The 19,515-nt window shown below is 42.8% G+C and overlaps 1 protein-coding gene across 11 annotated transcripts in view; it reads left to right on the top strand.

The window, feature by feature from the left end:
* Positions 1–3,814: 3,814 nt before the first annotated feature.
* The window catches only part of LOC135550843 (MAP/microtubule affinity-regulating kinase 4-like), a 57,750-nt gene continuing 42,049 nt past the window's right edge, over positions 3,815–19,515 (top strand). For all 11 annotated transcript variants that reach the window (XM_064981998.1, XM_064981995.1, XM_064982003.1 and 8 more), the window contains exons 1-3: positions 3,815–4,650; positions 15,925–16,122; positions 17,121–17,174. In XM_064981998.1, coding sequence (XP_064838070.1) covers positions 4,600–4,650; positions 15,925–16,122; positions 17,121–17,174 — 303 coding nt within the window. In that variant the 5' untranslated portion in view covers positions 3,815–4,599. The remainder of the gene's footprint in view (positions 4,651–15,924; positions 16,123–17,120; positions 17,175–19,515) is intronic.

The raw sequence follows: 19,515 nt of genomic DNA, 5'->3' as shown, positions 1-19,515 counted from the left end.
CTGACATTGTCCCACACAATGACATAGGTGACCCCTTCACCTTGACAGGCCTGCTCAATTTAATTGAAACACAATGGGGTGCACAGGATTACAGGATCCAAGTAATGGCCTACGTGCTACGATATCATCGTCAGTGATGGCTGTGCACATGGAGATGCTTCTCCCACGTTGTCCAGGCACAAGGACGGTCGCCCGTTTACCAATGAGGTTCCGCCCACGGCGCTGAGTTTTGGTCATTTTGAAGCCTGCTTCATCAACAAAGATATACTTGTGATGGTTCATAGCAGCATCAAGCACCATCACCCTCTAAAAATATATTTTGATTAGATAATTTTTACAATATAGATCCAATATGGTATTGTGAAGTAACATGTGCATCATAGTAACTGTAATACAGTATATAGTGCTGTACCTGAACATACTTGGCCAGCAATTGTTTCACCAGGTTGTTGTTTCTCTCAAAAGGTACCAGGTAAATGTGTTTCAAAGATACCTGGTGCCGCCTTAAAAGGCGGGATGATTGTTGGTAGGCTGATGGATGCCACATCGGCAAAGATGTCATCGTTCTCCTCAATGGCCTGCTTTATTTCGGACAGCCTTATGTCATTCCTGGTCCTCACCCTTTCAACCACTGCTGGACGGTCAGCACACGGCCACCACCATAGGGTCCTCTATTACTTCTGAGGGTAGGACAGAGTATACAGTCAATAAATCATACTGTAAGAATACTGTAACATGTTCTGTGAATTTACACGCATTATAATGTCATTTAGTCTAAATGTAATGGTGAAGCATAGTATATATCCTGCAGACTTATCTGTATTCTTGGTGAAATGTTTCCATGATCGAATTGGCAGTTGATCTTGTCAGACTGAGGTGAACTAATCTGTCAGCCTCTGCCATGGTAAGGCCTCTTTTTACCACATGGTCAACAACGATGGCCCGGAATTCATTAGACACAACAGTTCCCTCTCTCTTATGTCCACATCTTTGACGGGGCCCATGCCCATCTCGCTGATGGGCCCCTTGTTTACAAGCTTTTTGATTTCTTCCTCTCCCTTGCTATCTATCCTGCTCTATCTATATTGAATGAAATTGCAAGTGTTCACACACACCCTTTTATATGGTGAACATATTGTGGTTATCACTATGTGAAATCAATTAGCAATAACGAGTAGTCATTATGTATGCTTATCAGGTATCATGCATGTAATTTAGATGTATATACTTATCAAAATCAAAATCCATTCTATAGTAGACAAACCAGTTTAAAATCTATAGGTGTATCAAACGGTGGTGATTAAACCTTAAGCGCAGTTGGATTAAGTGATGGTCAGATGTATTTAAACAAATGAAAAGAGAATCATATGAAAAGTACTGTGACCATTGCATTGTGAAAGGCAATAACTTTATATGAAAGGTATTTCTAGATTAGGTTTGGTGAAAAGGTTACTGTGTGATTTTGTGACAACACACTAGTACCATCTGCTGGAAGCTTTAAAGCACTGCAGGGTTGTGCCCCTGCTGGGTCGACCAAGGGCTTGTTTAAAAACATCCTTCCTTCTATCCTTTCACCCTTCCTTGAAGTAATCACCTATCTAACATCAAGATTTCCACTACATTAATTTCACCAATTCACATAAGCTCAAGGGAGGAAGGAAGGGAGGAAAGATGCATATTGTGTGAATTTGAACACGGCCCATACCTGAATAGGAAATTATCATACGTTTTACCCATCATACAATATAATCTGAATTAGAGTACGTGTTATCATACGTTTTACCCATCATACAATATAATCTGAATTAGAGTACGTGTTATCATACATTTTACCCATCATACAATATAATCTGAATTAGAGTACGTGTTATCATACATTTTACCCATCATATAATATAATCTGAATTAGAGTATGTGTTATCATACATTTTACCCATCATACAATATCATCTGAATTAGAGTACGTGTTATCATACGTTTTACCCATCATACAATATAATCTGAATTAGAGTACGTGTTATCATACATTTTACCCATCATACAATATAATCTGAATTAGAGTACGTGTTATCATACGAATTAGAGTACGTGTTTTATCATACAATATAATCTGAATTAGAGTTACCCCCATCATACAATATAATCTGAATTAGAGTACGTTATCATACATTTTATCATACATCATACAATATAATCTGAATTAGAGTACGTGTTATCATACATTTTACCCATCATACAATATAATCTGAATTAGAGTACGTGTTATCATACGTTTTACCCATCATACAATATAATCTGAATTAGAGTACGTGTTATCATACATTTTACCCATCATACAATATAATCTGAATTAGAGTACGTGTTATCATACATTTTACCCATCATACAATATAATCTGAATTAGAGTACGTGTTATCATACGTTTTACCCATCATACAATATAATCTGAATTAGAGTACGTTATCATACGTTTACCCATCATACAATATAATCTGAATTAGAGTTACCCATCATACAATATAATCTGAATTAGAGTACGTGTTATCACCCATCATACAATATAATCTGAATTTTACCCATTTACCCATCATACAATATAATCTGAATTAGAGTACGTGTTATCATACGTTTTACCCATCATACAATATAATCTGAATTAGAGTACGTGTTATCATACGTTTTACCCATCATACAATATCAGATGAATTAGAGTACGTGTTATCATACGTTTTACCCATCATACAATATAATCTGAATTAGAGTACGTGTTATCATACGTTTTACCCATCATACAATATAATCTGAATTAGAGTACGTGTTATCATACGTTTTACCCATCATACAATATAATCTGAATTAGAGTACGTGTTATCATACGTTTTACTCATCATACAATATAATCTGAATTAGAGTACGTGTTATCATACGTTTTACCCATCATACAATATCAGATGAATTGGACGTAGCTTGTTTCTTTATTAGAATTTGTGATAAAGACAAAGTTCAGGAGAATTTATGTTGCAGTTTAAGAGAACTAATGACAAAGTTTAGGAGAATTTACATAGCAGGTTTGGATAAATAACGCAGCAGGTTAAGAGATTTAGGTTAAGGTTAGGAAATGGGTTAGTTTAGAGTTGCCAAATTCCAGTAACTTTCCCCAAATTCTGTTTGGAGGAATTTTGCAACCCTATGACTGAGATACTGTTAGATCCTATCTTTACCCCATTGCACCCCCACCCAAATCAAAATTCACAACAACAAAGACTGGCCTATATTTGCTCAAATCAAAATATCAACATTGTTGTTACAAAGGCTGCTTAACTGTTATAACCATGTAATTACACATTGCTACATAGTCCACCCTCAGCAGTGGCTTGCATTTTATAACACATACCATTTGTGTTTTTATATATGATTTAGATGTGCAAACATTTGAATTCCTTTATTTCTTATACACTTTAATATTAGGCTATACACTTTAGGCATAGTCCTGATTTTATCTGCAACATAGTTGTAACTAGGCTAGTCCAAGTCTACAATACCAAAAGTGATGTCCAATTAACTCTCCCTTTTGGAAAAATGTATTCATATTAATCTTCATATCATAAAAAATGGCCAGGCTCCCGATTTGACTAGAGAAGGTATATTGGTCGATCTGTAGGCTAGCCTATAATAATCCCAATGTGTGCACCTGCTCTTGAGTGATGGCTTTGGTTGGGAGAATACCTTAAAAATGGATTGATGCATTGGAGAGCGTGGCGGGGTGTTTGTTTATCTAACCAATCAGAATAGCACCGATCGTAATGTACTGTAACGGGTTGGATACAAATGCAAGAACAAACTATAGGCTACATAAATGATGCAGTAGGCCTATAATACATATTGAAGTTGGGTCAGTGATTTTAAACACGCTCATTCCCTCTGCAGTTTTGGATAGGTTTATTTTACGCTCAAGTTTACGCTCATAAAATAGGCAGTGCGTTTTCGGTCGGTGGATGTGTCAGTAAGCGTCTTTGACGGGAGAATTGGCGCATCTCACGGAGCAGCCACCAGGACAATCGGGTTATGAACGATTCGGCCTTTTTGCAAAAATTCGCTATGTTTTCCCGTGGAGTGATGCAATCACCGTCGGCTTCATGCAGGTCAGCGATGGGCCGTTGGTAGATCATACAGTTGTATTATTATAAACGGGGACGCTCCTCCCGAAGCCATATTTGTTTTGTATGCCAAACTGAGGCAGGGGGTGGAGAGTCGCTACAGAAACATTGGGCTTTGGCCAAACATCACCCTGTATTAGTCCATAATTTACGTTTAGTCGTGGGTTTGCGTTCCTTTTCGTGCAAAATTTCCGAATTGAGCGAATATTGCCAGAGAAATGAAGCTTGCTTGAGGACACCCCCGATATCGGTTGGCTGCTGCTGCCATGATTGGCAGAAGTCTCCTCTCGATCACTGCTTCGCGGGTTGGAGAAGAAGCAGATTGATTTGGACCTGGTCTCAGCTGCGGAACTGCCGATGTCGGATGTTATTATCAGCGAAGCCTGATCTTGTAAATATTAGAAGCGCAAACAAAGAGTAATTCTGGAAAAACTCAGGGAAAATGTCTTCTCGTTCTGCATTACCGTCTGGGAACGACAGGGGCACGGACCATGTAAGTGGAATTATTAGGCTATCCCCATAATTTGTGTGCATGCAGAAATTCTGCATCCTATGTGGATTACTGTTTTATGTCTCATAATATGGTGCCTTACATTCACCATATTTATTTGTAGCGCATATTATATGCTGTGCATTTTGGTTGTTTGAAAAGGGAGCCAGTTTATGAGAGTGGATGGATATTTAGCATAGCAGGTTCTCTCAAAATGGGCCGTATCCTTGAACGTTTTAACAGCGAAAGAGATGATGGCAAAAGGCGAACAGACCGGGATGAGCCCATCCGCATACGATAACACTCAGTCAGTGGATATGCGCAGACGCTTCATACTAACCGTCACCTATTTATAACGCTGTATAGATAGTGATGTCACGTACTGCCGGTGTATTCCAGCCGTTATGACTGGCATATTGTCGTACCCTATTAATAAAAACGAGAAATCTTCACGAGTCCGATTGATTTTAAGATAACTCTTTCGGATCATTGCATACAATGTTGTGCAAATGCAATTGATTGCTGCGTATAGGGGACTATACAGAGCTATCGGGTTAAACAGCGCAGCGCCATCCGCTACAGCCTCGAGCCAGTAGCAGCCGGGCACGGACAAGCAACAATAGAGATTAGTAATAAACATAATCTATCTATCTACAGCGCCTTCGGAAAGTATTCAGACCCCTTGACTTTTTCCACATTTTGTTGCATTATTCTAAAATGGATTAAATGAAAAATCCGCAATCTACACACAATACCCTATAATGACAAAGCAAAACAGGTTTTTTGACATTTTTGCAAATGTATAAAAAATATATACTGAAATATGACATTTACATAAGCATTCAGACCCTTTACTTAGTGCTTTGTTGAAGCACCTTCGACAGCGATTACAGCCTTGAGTCTACTTGGGTATGACACTACAAGCTTGGCACACCTATATTTGGGGAGTTTCTCCCATTCTTCCCTGCAGATCCTCTCAAACTCTGTCAGATTGGATGGGGAGCGTTGCTGCACAGTTATTTTCAGGTCTCACCAGAGATGTTTGATGGGTTCTAGTCCAGGCTTTGGCTAGGCCACTCAAGGACATTCAGAGAATTGTCCCAAAGCCACTCCTGCGTTGTCTTGGCTGTGTACTTAGGGTCATTGTCCTGTTGGAAGGTGAACCTTCATCCCAGTCTGAGGTCCTGAGCGCTCTGGAGCAGGTTTTCATCAAGGATCTCTCTGTACTTTGCTCCATTCATCTTTCCCAAGATCCCGACTAATCTCCCAGTCCCTGCTGCTGAAAAACATCCCCACAGCATGACGCTGCAGCCACCATGCTTCACCGTAGGGATGGTGCCAGGTTTCCTCCAGACGTGACGCTTGGCATTCAGGCCAAGAGTTCAATCTTAGTTTCATCAGACCAGAGAATCTTGTTTGTCATGGTTTGAGAGTCATTTAAGTGCCTTTTGGCAACAAAAAATGTGGGCAGTCATGTTCCTTTACTGAGGAGTCACTTCTGTCTGGCCACTCTACTATAAAGGCCTGATTTGTGGAGTGCTCCATAGATGGTTGTCCTTCTGGAAGGTTCTCCCATCTCCACAGAGGAACTCTGGAGCTCTGTCAGAGTGACCATCGGGCTCTTGCTCTAAGAATGAATGGAGGCCACTGTGTTCTTGGGGACCATCAATGCTGCCGAAATTTTGCGGTACCCTTCCCCGGATTTGTGCCTCGACACAATCCAGTCTATGAGCTCTATGGAAATTTCCTTTGACTTCATGGCTTGGTTTTTGCTCTGACATGTACAGTCAACTGTGGGACCTTATATAGACAAGTGTGTGCCTTTCCAAATCATGTTCAATCAATTTACCACTGGTGGACTCCAATCAAGTTGTAGAAACATCACAAGGATGATCAATGGAAACAGGATGCACCTGAGCTCAATTTTGAGTCTCATAGCAAAGGGTCTGAATACTTAGGTAATTTAAAAAAATAAATGTTTACCTTTATTTAACTAGGCAAGTCAGTTAAGAACAAATTCTTATCTTCAATGACCGCCTACAAACAGTGGGTTAACTGCCTGTTCAGGGGCAGAATGACAGATTTGTACCTTGTCAGCTCGGGGGTTTGAACTTGCAACCTTCCGGTTGCTAGTCCAACGCTCTAACCACTAGGCTACCCTGCCGCCCGATACATAGAGTATTTCTGTTTTTTTTTTATATATAATTGCAGAAATGTCTAAACCTGTTTTTGATTTGTCATTACGGAGTATTGTGTGTAGATTGATGAGGAAAAGTTGCATTTAATCAATTTTAGAATAAGGCTGTAACATAACAAAATGTGGAAAAGGGGAAGGGGCCTGAATACTTTCCAAATGCACTGTAGGCCTATCTAAGTTGCTTAACGTACTATATGCACTTGGGTATGGGGGTTCCTCTTTAGATGTGATTCCATAAATGGTAATTTCTCTGCTGAAATGTGTGTTTATCAAGGAACTGTTTGATGAAGCAATCTGTCATTATTACGAATCCCAAATGTTTGTGTGGAGACTGTGGATGGCACCCTATTCCCTATAAAGTGCACTACTTTTGACCAGAGCCCCATGGGCCTCTTCCTTATTTAGTGGACATAAGCATTTCGCTACACACGCAATAACATTTGCTAACCATGTGTATGTGACCAATAAAATTTGATTTGATTTGATTTGATACTTTTGACCAGATGGGCCCTATTCAAAAGTAGTGCATTTTAAAGGGAATAGGTTGCCATTCAGGCAGAGAGCAGGAGGACATGCTGAGGGGATGGAAGTGTTATGCCTCAGGCCTCGAGACCGGCCAGGGACCACTGTGCCTGCATCTGCTCTCTCGCTCACTCACTCTCTCTCTCGTGCTCTCTCTCTCTCTGTGCCGCTCTCTCTCTGTCCACCTCTCTTTCTCTCTACCTCTCTCTCTCTTTACCTCTCTCTCCACCTCTCTCTCTCTTTCTCTCTCTCTCTCTCTCTCTCTCTCTCTCTCTCTTTCTCTCCACCTCTCTCTCTCTCTCTACCTCACTCTCTCTCCACCTCTCTCCACCTCTCTCTCTCTGCCTCTCTCTGTTTCTCTCTTTTCTCTCGCTCTCTTACTGGCATCTTATTCTCATGTTTTTTTGGGCCCTGTTTCCTTTTGATCACATGACACATTTTTTTCTTATGCTCTGCTGCCTGCCTGATTGACTGAAAATTAGCCATGACTCAAGCTTTGGATTGGATCTTCACAGCACCAATTACTAAAGCTGTTGGGTTCTGGAATCGAGCACTTACTAGCATGTGATGCATTCTAGTCCTGGGTTCAAATTCTATTTGAAATCATTTCAAATACTTTAGCTGTGTTTGATTGAGCTTGCCTCTTGCAATAGAACCGATAGAAAACTCCCAAAATTGCAAATCCTGCACAAATGGCACTCCAGGCAGTCTAAAACAAACACTCAAAATATTTGAACGATTTCAAATAGTATTTGAACCCAGGTTTGATGTACACGAGCTCAGTATTTGTAGTGCTAGAAGTAACATCAGTGATCTTGGCATCTTGGCTCCTGACTAAGTATTTAACATGGACATTATGTGACTGGTCACCAGTGGTGTAAATGACTTAAGTAAAAATAATTTAAAGTACTACTTAAGTCTTTTGGGGGAGGTATCTGTACTTTACTATTTATATTTTTGACAACATTTCCTCTTACATTCCTAAATAAACTATGTACTATTTACTCCATACATTTTCCCTGACACCCAAAAGTAGTCGTTACATTTAGAATGCTCAGGCAGGGTAGCAATATGGTCCAATTCACACACCTATCAATATAACGCGTTGTCAAACCTAATACTTCTGATCTGGCGGACTCACTAAACACAAATACTGCGTTTGTAAATGATGTCTGAGTGTGCTTCTGTTTGTCCCTAAATTAAAAAAAACATGAAAATGGTGCCATCTGGTTTGCTTAATATAGGAATTTTGATGTATTGCATTTACTTGTGCTTTTTACTTTTACTCAAGTATGACAATTGAGTACTTATTCCACCACTGTACTAAAGTACATTTAGAACCAGATACGTTTAGACATTTATTCAAGTAGTATTTTGCTGGGTGACTTTCACTGAAGTCCTTTTAGATTAAGGTACCTTTATTTTTTACTCAAGTAGAACAATTGGATACTTTTCTGACCACTGATAGTCACCTCACACAGTAGTACATTTGTCCCAGGTATCAGACAGATCAGAAAGTCCAAAATTGGCACAAGATGTTCTATGAAAGTAGTATTTATAATGACATATTCATATGTTCAGCAACATCTGTTACCTAGAAGTCAATGATCTCCCGTATTTCTATTCCATCCGCACTAGGGCCACGTTCCATGAGTAAACCTTGTGAAGCATCGCAAATATAAGTATCATGAATAGAACATGGTTCTTTAGTCTACATGTTTGTAGCGAGACATCTGTTCTACATTATATGTTTCTATCTAAACGTTCCAAAACATTGTGCATTGTGCCCAGCAGCCCAGGCATGATGTTGTCCAAATCAAAGATAATATACCAACTTAGAATATAATTTCAGTGTAGAACTATGGTATACCAGCAGTCCTGGGTGTTGCTTTCAGTCCATTAATCCTCCGCCTACAGTTGAAGTCGGAAGTTAACATACACTTTGGTTGGAGTCATTAAAATTATTTTTTCAACCACTCCGCAAATTTCTTGTTAACAAACTATAGTTTTGGCAAATCGGTTAGGACATCTACTTTGTGCATGACACAAGTAATTTTTCCAACAACTGTTTACAGACAGATTTTTTCGCTTATAATTCACTGTATCACAATTCCAGTGGGTCAGAAGTTTACATACACTATGCTGACTGTGCCTTTAAACAGCTTGAAAAATTCCAGAAAATGATGTCATGGTTTAGAAGCTTCTGATAGGCTAATTGATATCATTTGAGTCAATTGGAGGTGTACCTGTGGATGTATTTCAAGGTCTACCTTCAAACTCAGTGCCTCTTTGATTGACATCATGGGAAAATCAAAAGAACTCAGCCAAGACCTCAGAAAAAAATTGTTGACCTCCACAAGTCTGGTTCATCCTTGGGAGCAATTTCCAAATGCCTGAAGGTACCACGTTCGTCTATACAAACAATAGTACGTAAGTATAAACCACATGGAACCACACAGCCGTCATACTGCTCAGGAGGGAGATGTGTTATGTCTCCTAGAAAGGAACGTACTTTGGTGCAAAAAGTGCAAATCAATCCCAAAACAACAGCAAAGGACCTTGTGAAGATGTTGGAGGAAACAGGTACAAAAGTATCTATATCCACAGTAAAGTGTGTCCTATATCGACATAAATTGAAAGGCCGTTCGGCAAGGAAGAAGCTACTGCTCCAAAACTGCCATAAAAAAGCTAGACTATAGTTTGCAACTGTACATGGGGACCAAGATCATACTTTTTGGAGAAATGTCCTTTGGTCTGATGAAACAAAAATAGACCTGTTTGGCCATAAGGACAATTGTTATGTTTGTTGTGGTGGTGCTTTGCTGCAGGAGGGACGGATGCACTTCCAAAATAGATGGCATCATGAGGAGGTGAAATTATGTGCATATATTGAAGCAACATCTCAAGACATCAGTCAGGAAGTTAAAGTTTGGTCGCAAATGGGTCTTCCAAATGGACAATGACCCCAAGCATACTTCCAAAGTTGTGGCAAAATGGCTTAAGGACAACAAAGTCAAGGTATTGGAGTGGCCATCACAAAACCCTGACCTCAATCCTATAGAAAATGTGTGGGCAGAACTAAAAAAAGTGTGTGCGAGCAAGGAGGCCTACAAACCTGACTCAGTTACACCAGCTCTGTCAGGAGGAATAGGCCAAAATTCATCCAACTTATTGTGGGAAGCTTGTGGAAGGTTACCCATAACGTTTGACACAAGTTTAAAAAATGTAAAGGCAATGCTACCAAATACTAATTGAGTGTATGTAACTTCTTACCCACTGGGAATGTGATGAAAGAAATAAAAGCTGAAATAAATAATTCTCTCGACTAATATTCTGACATTTCACATTCTTAAAATAAAGTGGGGATCCTAACTGACCTAAGACAGGGAATGTTTACTCTGATTAAATGTCAGGAATTCTGAAAAACTGAGTTTAAATGCATTTGGCTAAGGTGTATGTAAACTTCTGACTTCAACTGCATGAACAAATGGATCTAGGGAAAACAATGTTACATCAGTGTTATCTTGCTTAGAGGTCTTCACTCTCAGTATTACCATAAGCATGCCCCATTCAAGAAATTTAGAACCAGGAACAGATATAGCCCTTGGTTCTCCCCAGACCTGACTGCCCTTAACCAACACAAAAACATCCTATGGCGTTCTGCATTAGCATCGAACAGCCCCCGTGATATGCAGCTTTTCAGGGAAGCTAGAAACCATTATACACAGGCAGTTAGAAAAGCCAAGCAGAAATTGTTTCCTGCAACACTAACTCAAAAACGTTTTGGGACACTTTAAAGTCTATAGAGAATAAGAACACCTCCTCCCAGCTGCCCACTGCACTGAAGATAGGAAACACTGTCACCACTGATAAATCCACTGTAATTGAGAATTTCAATAAGCATTTTTCTACGGCTGGCCATGCTTTCCACCTGGCTACCCCTACCCTGGTCAACAGCACTGCACCCCCCACAGCAACCTCCAAGCCTTCCCCATTTCTCCTCCCAAATCCAGTCAGCTGATGTTCTGAAAGAGCTGCAAAATCTGGAATCCTACAAATCAGCCGGGCTAGACAATCTGGACCCTTTCTTGCTAAAATTATCTGCCGAAATTGTTGCCACCCCTATTACTAGCCTGTTCAACCTCTCTTTCATGTCGTCTGAGATTCCCAAAGATTGGAAAGCAGCTGCGGTCATCCCCCTCTTCAAAGGGGGAGACACTCTTGACCCAACTGCTACAGACCTATATCTATCCTACCCTGCCTTTCTAAGGTCTTCGAAAGCCAAGTCAACAAACAGATTACCGACCATTTCGAATCTCACCATACCCTCTCTGCTATGCAATCTGGTTTCAGAGCTGGTCATGGGTGCACCTCAGCCACGCTCAAGGTCCTAAACGATATCTTAACCGCCATCGATAAGAAACATTACTGTGCAGCCGTATTCATTGATCTGGCCAAGGCTTTCGACTCTGTCAATTACCACATCCTCATCGGCAGACTCGACAGCCTTGGTTTCTCAAATGATTGCCTTGCCTGGTTCTCCAACTACTTCTCTGAGTTCAGTGTGTCAAATCGGAGGGTCTGTTGTCCAGACCTCTGGCAGTCTATATAGGAGTGCCACAGGGTTCTCTGTATACATCAATGATTTCGCTTTTGCTGCTGGTGACTCTCTGATCCATCTCTACGCAGACGACACCATTCTGTATACTTCTGGCCCTTCTTTGGACACTGTGTTAACAACCCTCCAGGCAAGCTTCAATGCCATACAACTCTCCTTCCGTGGCCTTCAATTGCTCTCAAATACAAGTAAAACTAAATGCATGCTCTTCAACCGATCGCTGCCTGCACCTCCTCGCCTGTCCAACATCACTACTCTGGACGGCTCTGACTTAGAATACGTGGACAACTACAAATACCTAGGTGTCTGGTTAGACTGTAAACTCTCCTTCCAGACCCACATCAAACATCTCCAATCCAAAGTTAAATCTAGAATTGGCTTCCTATTTTGCAAAAGCATCCTTTACTCATGCTGCCAAACATACCCTTGTAAAACTGACCATCCTACCAATCCTCGACTTCGGCGATGTCATTTACAAAATTGCCTCCAATACCCTACTCAACAAATTGGATGCAGTCTATCACAGTGCCATCCGTTTTGTCACCAAAGCCCCATAAACTACCCACCATTGCGACCTGTACGCTCTCGTTGGCTGGCCATCGCTTCATACTCGTCGCCAAACCCACTGGCTCCATGTCATCTAAAAGACCCTGCTAGGTAAAGCCCCCCCATATGTCAGCTCGCTGGTCATCATAGCATCACCCACCTGTAGCACGCACTCCAGCAGGTATATCTCTCTGGTCACCCCCAAAACCAATTCTTTCTTTGGCCGCCTCTCCTTCCCGTTCTCTGCTGGCAATGACTGGAACGAACTACAAAAATCTCTGAAACTGGAAACACTTATCTCCCTCACTAGCTTTAAGCACCAGCTGTCAGAGCAGCTCACAGATTACTGCACCTGTATATAGCCCTCCTATAATTTAGCCCAAACAACTACCTCTTTCCCTACTGTATTTATTTATTTTATTGATTTATTTTGCTCCTTTGCACCCCATTATTTGTATTTCTACTTTGCACATTCTTCCACTGCAAATCTACCATTCCAGATACCAGTGTTTTACTTGCTATATTGTATTTCCTTTGCCACCATGGCCTTTTTTTGCCTTTACCTCCCTTATCTCACCTCATTTGCTCACATCGTATATAGACTTATTTCTACTGTATTATTGACTGTATGTTTGTTTTACTCCATGTGTAACTCTGTGTCATTGTGTGTCGAACTGCTTTGCTTTATCTTGGCCAGGTCGCAATTGTAAATGAGAACTTGTTCTCAACTTGCTTACCTGGTTAAATAACGGTGAAATAAAAAATAAATAAATAAATACCCTGTCCTATTGGAGAGCCCGAGCCACCATGCTATAATGGCAGTCCAGTCCAGTAGAATAGTACCTTAAACACTACCATGCCGTGCCAAACTGTAATGGCTTGGTTACACATCCACCATAGTTGCTGAAACCATGCTGGAACGGGCCATTTGAAAACAAAAATTCCTTCCATCCAAGCCAGCACATTAGTGTGGTTCAGGTCATCGGTTGGCACAGTAGTGTGAAAGGGCTATTGGTCTCACAGTTGGTCTTGTACCCTTTTCAGCCCGCCGAGCTGTACTGGGCTGGCCTGGTTACGCATCCACCATAGTTGCTGGAAACGTACTAGAGAAGGCAATGTGAAAATAAAATATCAGAGCCAGCTAAGTATACTGCACAAAAATATAAATGCAACTGTCCCGTTCGTCATATTGATGAGACCAAGGCTCAGCGTGATAGGAATACATACTTCTTTAATTAAAAAAGAACACTTAAACAAACTAACAAAATGAACGTGAGGCTATAAGTTGTGTGCTGACATGCAACTACACTTAGACAATAACCCACAAAACCAAAATGGCAACCTAAATAGGATCCCCAATCAGGGACAACGATAAACCGCTGTCTCTGATTGGGAACCAATTCAGGCCTCCATAGACCTACATATACCTAGACAATACCAAAATCCCATAGATATACAAAAAACCCTAGACAAGAAAAACACACATACCACCCTCGTCACACCCTGACCTAACCAAAATAATAAAGTAAACAAAGTTAACTAAGTTCAGGTCGTGACAGTAATCCCCCCCAAGGCCGCAAACCTAAACGGGAGGGTCTGGGTGTGCATCTAACCTCGGTGGCGGCTCTGGTTTTGGATGCCGCCCCCCTTCCGGGCTGAGAACCGTCGCTGGAGACCCCGGGCTGAGGACCGTCGCTGGAGGTTCCGTACTGGGTACCGTTGCAGGAGATTCCGTACTGGGTACCGGCGCCGGAGGTTCCGGACTGGGTACCGTCGCCGGACGCTCTGGACTGGGTACCGTCGCCGGAGGTTCCGTACTGGGTACCGTCGCCGGACGCTCTTGACTGGGTACCATCGCCGGATGCTCTGGACTGGGTAATGTCGCCGGACGCTCTGGACTGCTGAGGCGCACTGTAGGCCTGGTGTGTGGTTCCGGCACTGGTGGTACCGGTTTAGGGACACGCACCTCAGGGGGAGTGCGAGGAGCAGGAACAGGGCGTACTGGACTGCCGAGGCGCACTGTAGGCCTGGTGCGTGGTGCCGGCACTGGTGGTACTGGGCTGGGGACATGCACCTCAGGGCGAGTGCGAGGAGCAGGAACAGGGCGTACAGGACTCTGGAGGCGCACTGGAAACCTGGTGCGTGGTGCCGGCACTGGTGGTACCGGGCTGGTGACATGCACCTCAGGGCGAGTGCGGGGAGGAGGAACAGGACGTATTGGACTGTGGAGGCGCACTGTAGGTCTGGAGTGTAGAGCTGACACAACCCGTCCTGGCTGGATGTTTATTTTCAGGGCGCTGGCACAGGACGCACTGGGCCGTGCAGACTCACCGGAGACACAGTACGCAGAGCCGGCGCAGGATATCCTGGTCCAAAGAGGTATACTGGAGACCAGGAGCGCTGAGCCGGCACCCTCCTTCCTGGCTGGATGCCCATTCTAGCCCGGCCAATGCGAGGAGCTGGAATAGAGCACACCAGGCTAGAATAGCGCACTGGAGACACCATGCGCTCTACCGCATAACACGTTGCCTGACCAGTAACACGCTCCCCACAGTAAGCACAAGGAGTAGGCTCAGGTCTCCGACCTGACTCAGGCAATCTCCTCATGAGCACCCCCAACATTATTTTATTGGGGCTGCCTCTCGGGCTTCCGTGCTAGCCGTGTACCTTTATATCATCACCGTTCCTCTATTCTATCTATGGATTTATCATTACTGGGCAGGGGTGTGGTTAGGGGTGGGCTGGGGGGGCATCATCCACTGGAGAGCTAGGCCCAGCCAATCAGAATGGGTTTGTGGAGGTCCTGGGCTGGCGTGGTTAAACATGCTCTGGGGTTGTGAGGATGTTTGGACGTACTGCCAAATTCTCTAAAACGACATTGGAGGCAGCTTATGGTAGAAAAAGGTACATTCAATTCTCTGGCAACAGGTCTGGTGGACATTCCTGCAGTCAGCATGCCAATTGCACGCTCTCTCAAAACTTGAGACATTTGTGGCATTGTGTTGTGTGGCAAAACTGCACATTTTACACACCTGTGTAATCAACATGCTGTTTAATCAGCTTCTTGATATGCAACACCTGTCAGGTGGATGGATTATCTTGGCAAAGGATAAATGCTCACTAACAGGGATGTAAACAAATTTGTTCACCAAATTTGAGAGAAATAAGATTTTGTGTCTATGTACTGTAGCATTTCTGGGAATTATTTGATCAGCTCATGAAACATGGGACCAACACTTTATATGTTGCGATTTCTATTTTTGTTCAGTGTATGTTTCGGGTCACTAGGATAGTGTGAAAAGAGTTTTAGAGTTCCCAGGCTTTGCATGGTCATTGTCATCGGGGTGCTGGTGGTGACCCCCCCCCCTTTTTCCCATATATTCTCTCCCCCCAGCATGTGACCCTGGCTGCCAGCCGCTCAGACAAGGGAACCAGCCTGTCCAGCCGCTCGCTGGGTGCCCGCTGCAGGAACTCCATGGCCTCCTGCTCTGACGAGACTCCGCACATCGGCAACTACCGCCTGCTCAAGACCATCGGCAAGGGCAACTTTGCCAAGGTCAAACTGGCGCGCCACATCCTGACGGGCAAGGAGGTGAGGCTGGGGCACAGGGAGGGTGGGGGCTTGTTGGGTAAGGTATGTGATGCAAAGGAAGGGTGCTAGTCATAGAAAGCGTAGAAATAGTGTACATTTCTATGGTAGTGAGTTGGACGGATGCATGGGCCCAATCCCAAATTGACCCCTAGACCCAGCATAGCCAGAAGCTTCACTCTAGTGTTTATACCAAGCAAATTATCTAAAATCTCTTCAGATGCATAGGATGTCAAGTCTAGGGCAGGGATCATCAACTAGATTCAGTCGCGGGCCGATTTTCTTGGGCGGCTGGTCGGGGGGCCGGAACATAATTACAAATAATTTGTAGACTGCAAATTGACTGCAAGAAGCCTAAACAGATATAATATTTGAATTAAACATAAGAATTTCAAACCTTGCTTACATTTGTATAACATCACATGTCTCTCTATTATGCTTGGGAATACTTGGGAACAGATTTCCAAAATTAAAATCACTTGGAGCTGATTTCCTGGTGTTTTTACATTATTTTATGTCCAACAATTACAGAGAGAGGCACGGGGAGAGAAAAAGAGCGGCACAGAGAGAGAGAAGTGTGGAGAGAGGGAGAGAGGCGGGAGGGAGAGGAGGAGGAGAGAGAGAGGAGGAGGAGAGAAAGCAAGAGAGATGGAGAGAGAGCAAGCGGATGCAAAGAGAGAGGGGGAGGTGGGAATAAAACCACCCACGGGTTGTCAGTTGGGGAACCCTGGTCTTGGGTTTGGGTTGTTGTAGTGATTGGGGGGGGACATGGGATATAGGGCAGAGATGTGAGACTTGGTCATGGATAGGAGGGGTAGGAAGTGGATGGGAGGGGGATCTGTAGTTGTGGTTGTTCTTTTATTTAGATGGATCCCCATTAGCTTTGGCCTTAGCGACCACTAGTTTTACTACTGGGATGTTTTTGTCTTCTTGTTGTGCTTTTTTGTAAAATGTCCTTCTTTGCTTTCTCTGACCCCAAGTTCTCCTCGTGCCTCCTCCAGGTTGCAATAAAAATCATTGACAAAACTCAGTTGAATCCAACCAGCCTACAAAAGGTGAGTATTGGCCATTTGCTTTTTTAAATTATCAATCTGTTTCTTTCAGTCACAGTGGACGTGACTTTAATAAACGCTTAATGAACACTTAATAAATGCTTAATAAACTCCCTCTTTTCCCATTGACATTACACTGAGTAAGATCACCATAAGTCTCACAATCAGGCAGGGCATCTTTATTAAGTGAGTTTTATCAATGACTGAATTACTAAAGTAAAGTACCAGGAAACCTGCAGCAGGATCAGTGTTTTTGTGGAACGCTGCTACTCTGGTCTCCGGATTAGTGAGAGAGCAAGAGAGAGAGAGAGGGACGTGATACTGTTTGGCAGGTGCTGTGAACTGGATTACTGGATAACTGACTGAAAGGAAGGATGTCTGGATGACTGGTTGACTAGATGGAAGGACGACTGGATGACGAGTTGACTGCATAATTATATGACTGGGTGACTGGATTACTGGGTGACTGGATAACTGGATTACTAGATGGAGGATGGCTGGCTGACTGGATAGAAGGACGACTGGATGACTGACTGGGTGACTGGAAAATGGAACAGCTGTGGATTTGAAGGTGTTGTTGCTGTGAAAGCAGCTATTTTGTTTTGCGGTTGGCATGAGTTGCAAGTGTGTCTTTGGGAATGGTGAGGTCTGTCACAGTGAGATGATTTGATGTTCATCAGCACGTTCAGGGTATATCCCGAATGATAGACAGTGGACACTTGAGTTTTACCAGAACCAGAATGGTGGACAAACAGGCTAGTTGTTCCTGTGCATAAATGGAAGACCTACAATGGACGCTCAGGGTTTGCTGTGCATGAAGGGTATAAGAAACATGGCTGACAATCAGGGATCATTGACCATTGGCTACGTTCCCATGTCCATACTAGCACATCACTTTCAATGCATGCCCAATATATTGCCTAATTTTAAGTCGTATGCTAGTATATGGATATTGGAACAGAGCCTTCAGGATGACTCCAGGATTTTTCCTGGCTCAAAAAAAAGGTAGTTGGTGGTAACTCAGTGAGGCAGTAGTCACAGTCAGCCGACCTAAGAATTCACTATGCAGGAAAAACCCTGGACTCATCATATGCAAGTATCTTGATCCTATCATCCAACTACCTCACAATACTGAATGCTAACTTACTTCCTGTTTTGAGAATATTTCTCAGGTCACACCATCAGGGCAGAATTTAATATGCAACACAAACATGCAATACTCAGAGTAAAGAGAGAAATGGAAAATGTAAAGACATGAATACACATATAGTACTTTAACTTGTAGTGCACATGGTAGCATTGCCTCATAACCCCCCACTTGCACATGCATGTTTGTTTCACGTTTGTTTTACTATACTTGTTGGGTCCAAACAATTGAATCCCATTCAAAATCCTGTTTCCCTTACCCCTAACTTAACCCTATGATTTTAATGGCGCTGACGGAGATGGCAGCATCGCAACTAGCTCTTAAGCAACTCTGCAGTATTTTGTTTGTTTATGTACTATTTTTTCCGTTATTAGCTCAGGAATGGATTTGTGTCATTACATACAGCCGGGAAGAACTATTGGATATTAGAGCGGCAGTAACTCACCAGGACTTCCAGCATTAATACCAGGATTAGGACTTCCATGAAGCAGATCCTTTGTTTGCTCTCCCCAGAGCAATTGAACTTATTCCAGAGGCTGACCCAAAACAACGCCGGCGAAGGAGATGTACTCGAGGCGGTCTTCTGGTCCGACTTAGGAAGCGTGCACACCACCCACCTCTCCCGAGTATTTTACTCGCTAATGTCCAACCTCTGTATAATAAAATTGATGAGCTCAAGGCGAGAGTTGCTTTTCAGAGAGACACCAGGGATTGTAACATACTCTGCTTCACAGAAACATGGCTCTCTCAAGATATACAGTCTGACTCTGTAAAACCAGTTGGGTTCTCAATACATCGCGCCAACAGGAACAAACATCTCTCCGAGAAGCAGAAGGGTGGAGGTATATGCTTTATGATTAACGACTTATGGTGTAACTGTCATAACATACAGGAACTCAAGTCCTTCTAAATATCTCACGATCAAATGCCGACCGTACTATCTCCCAAGATAATTTTTGTCAATGATAGCCACAGCGGTCTATATCCCCCCCAAGCGGATGCCACGATGGCCCTCAAAGAACTTCACTGGACTTTATGCAAACTGAAAACCACATATCCACAGGCTGCATTTATTGTAGCTGGTTGTTTCAACAATGTAAATTTGAGGAAAAGGCTCCCGAAATTCTATCAACATATTGATTGTTGTACTTGCGCTGCTAAAACGCTCGACCATTGCTATACACCTTCCAGAATGCA

Source organism: Oncorhynchus masou, chromosome 12 (genome assembly GCF_036934945.1).
Source record: "Oncorhynchus masou masou isolate Uvic2021 chromosome 12, UVic_Omas_1.1, whole genome shotgun sequence".
Classification (NCBI taxonomy): domain Eukaryota; kingdom Metazoa; phylum Chordata; class Actinopteri; order Salmoniformes; family Salmonidae; genus Oncorhynchus; species Oncorhynchus masou.
The sequence above is the reverse complement of the archived record's forward strand: the minus strand, read 5'-3'. Positions and strand labels throughout refer to the sequence as shown.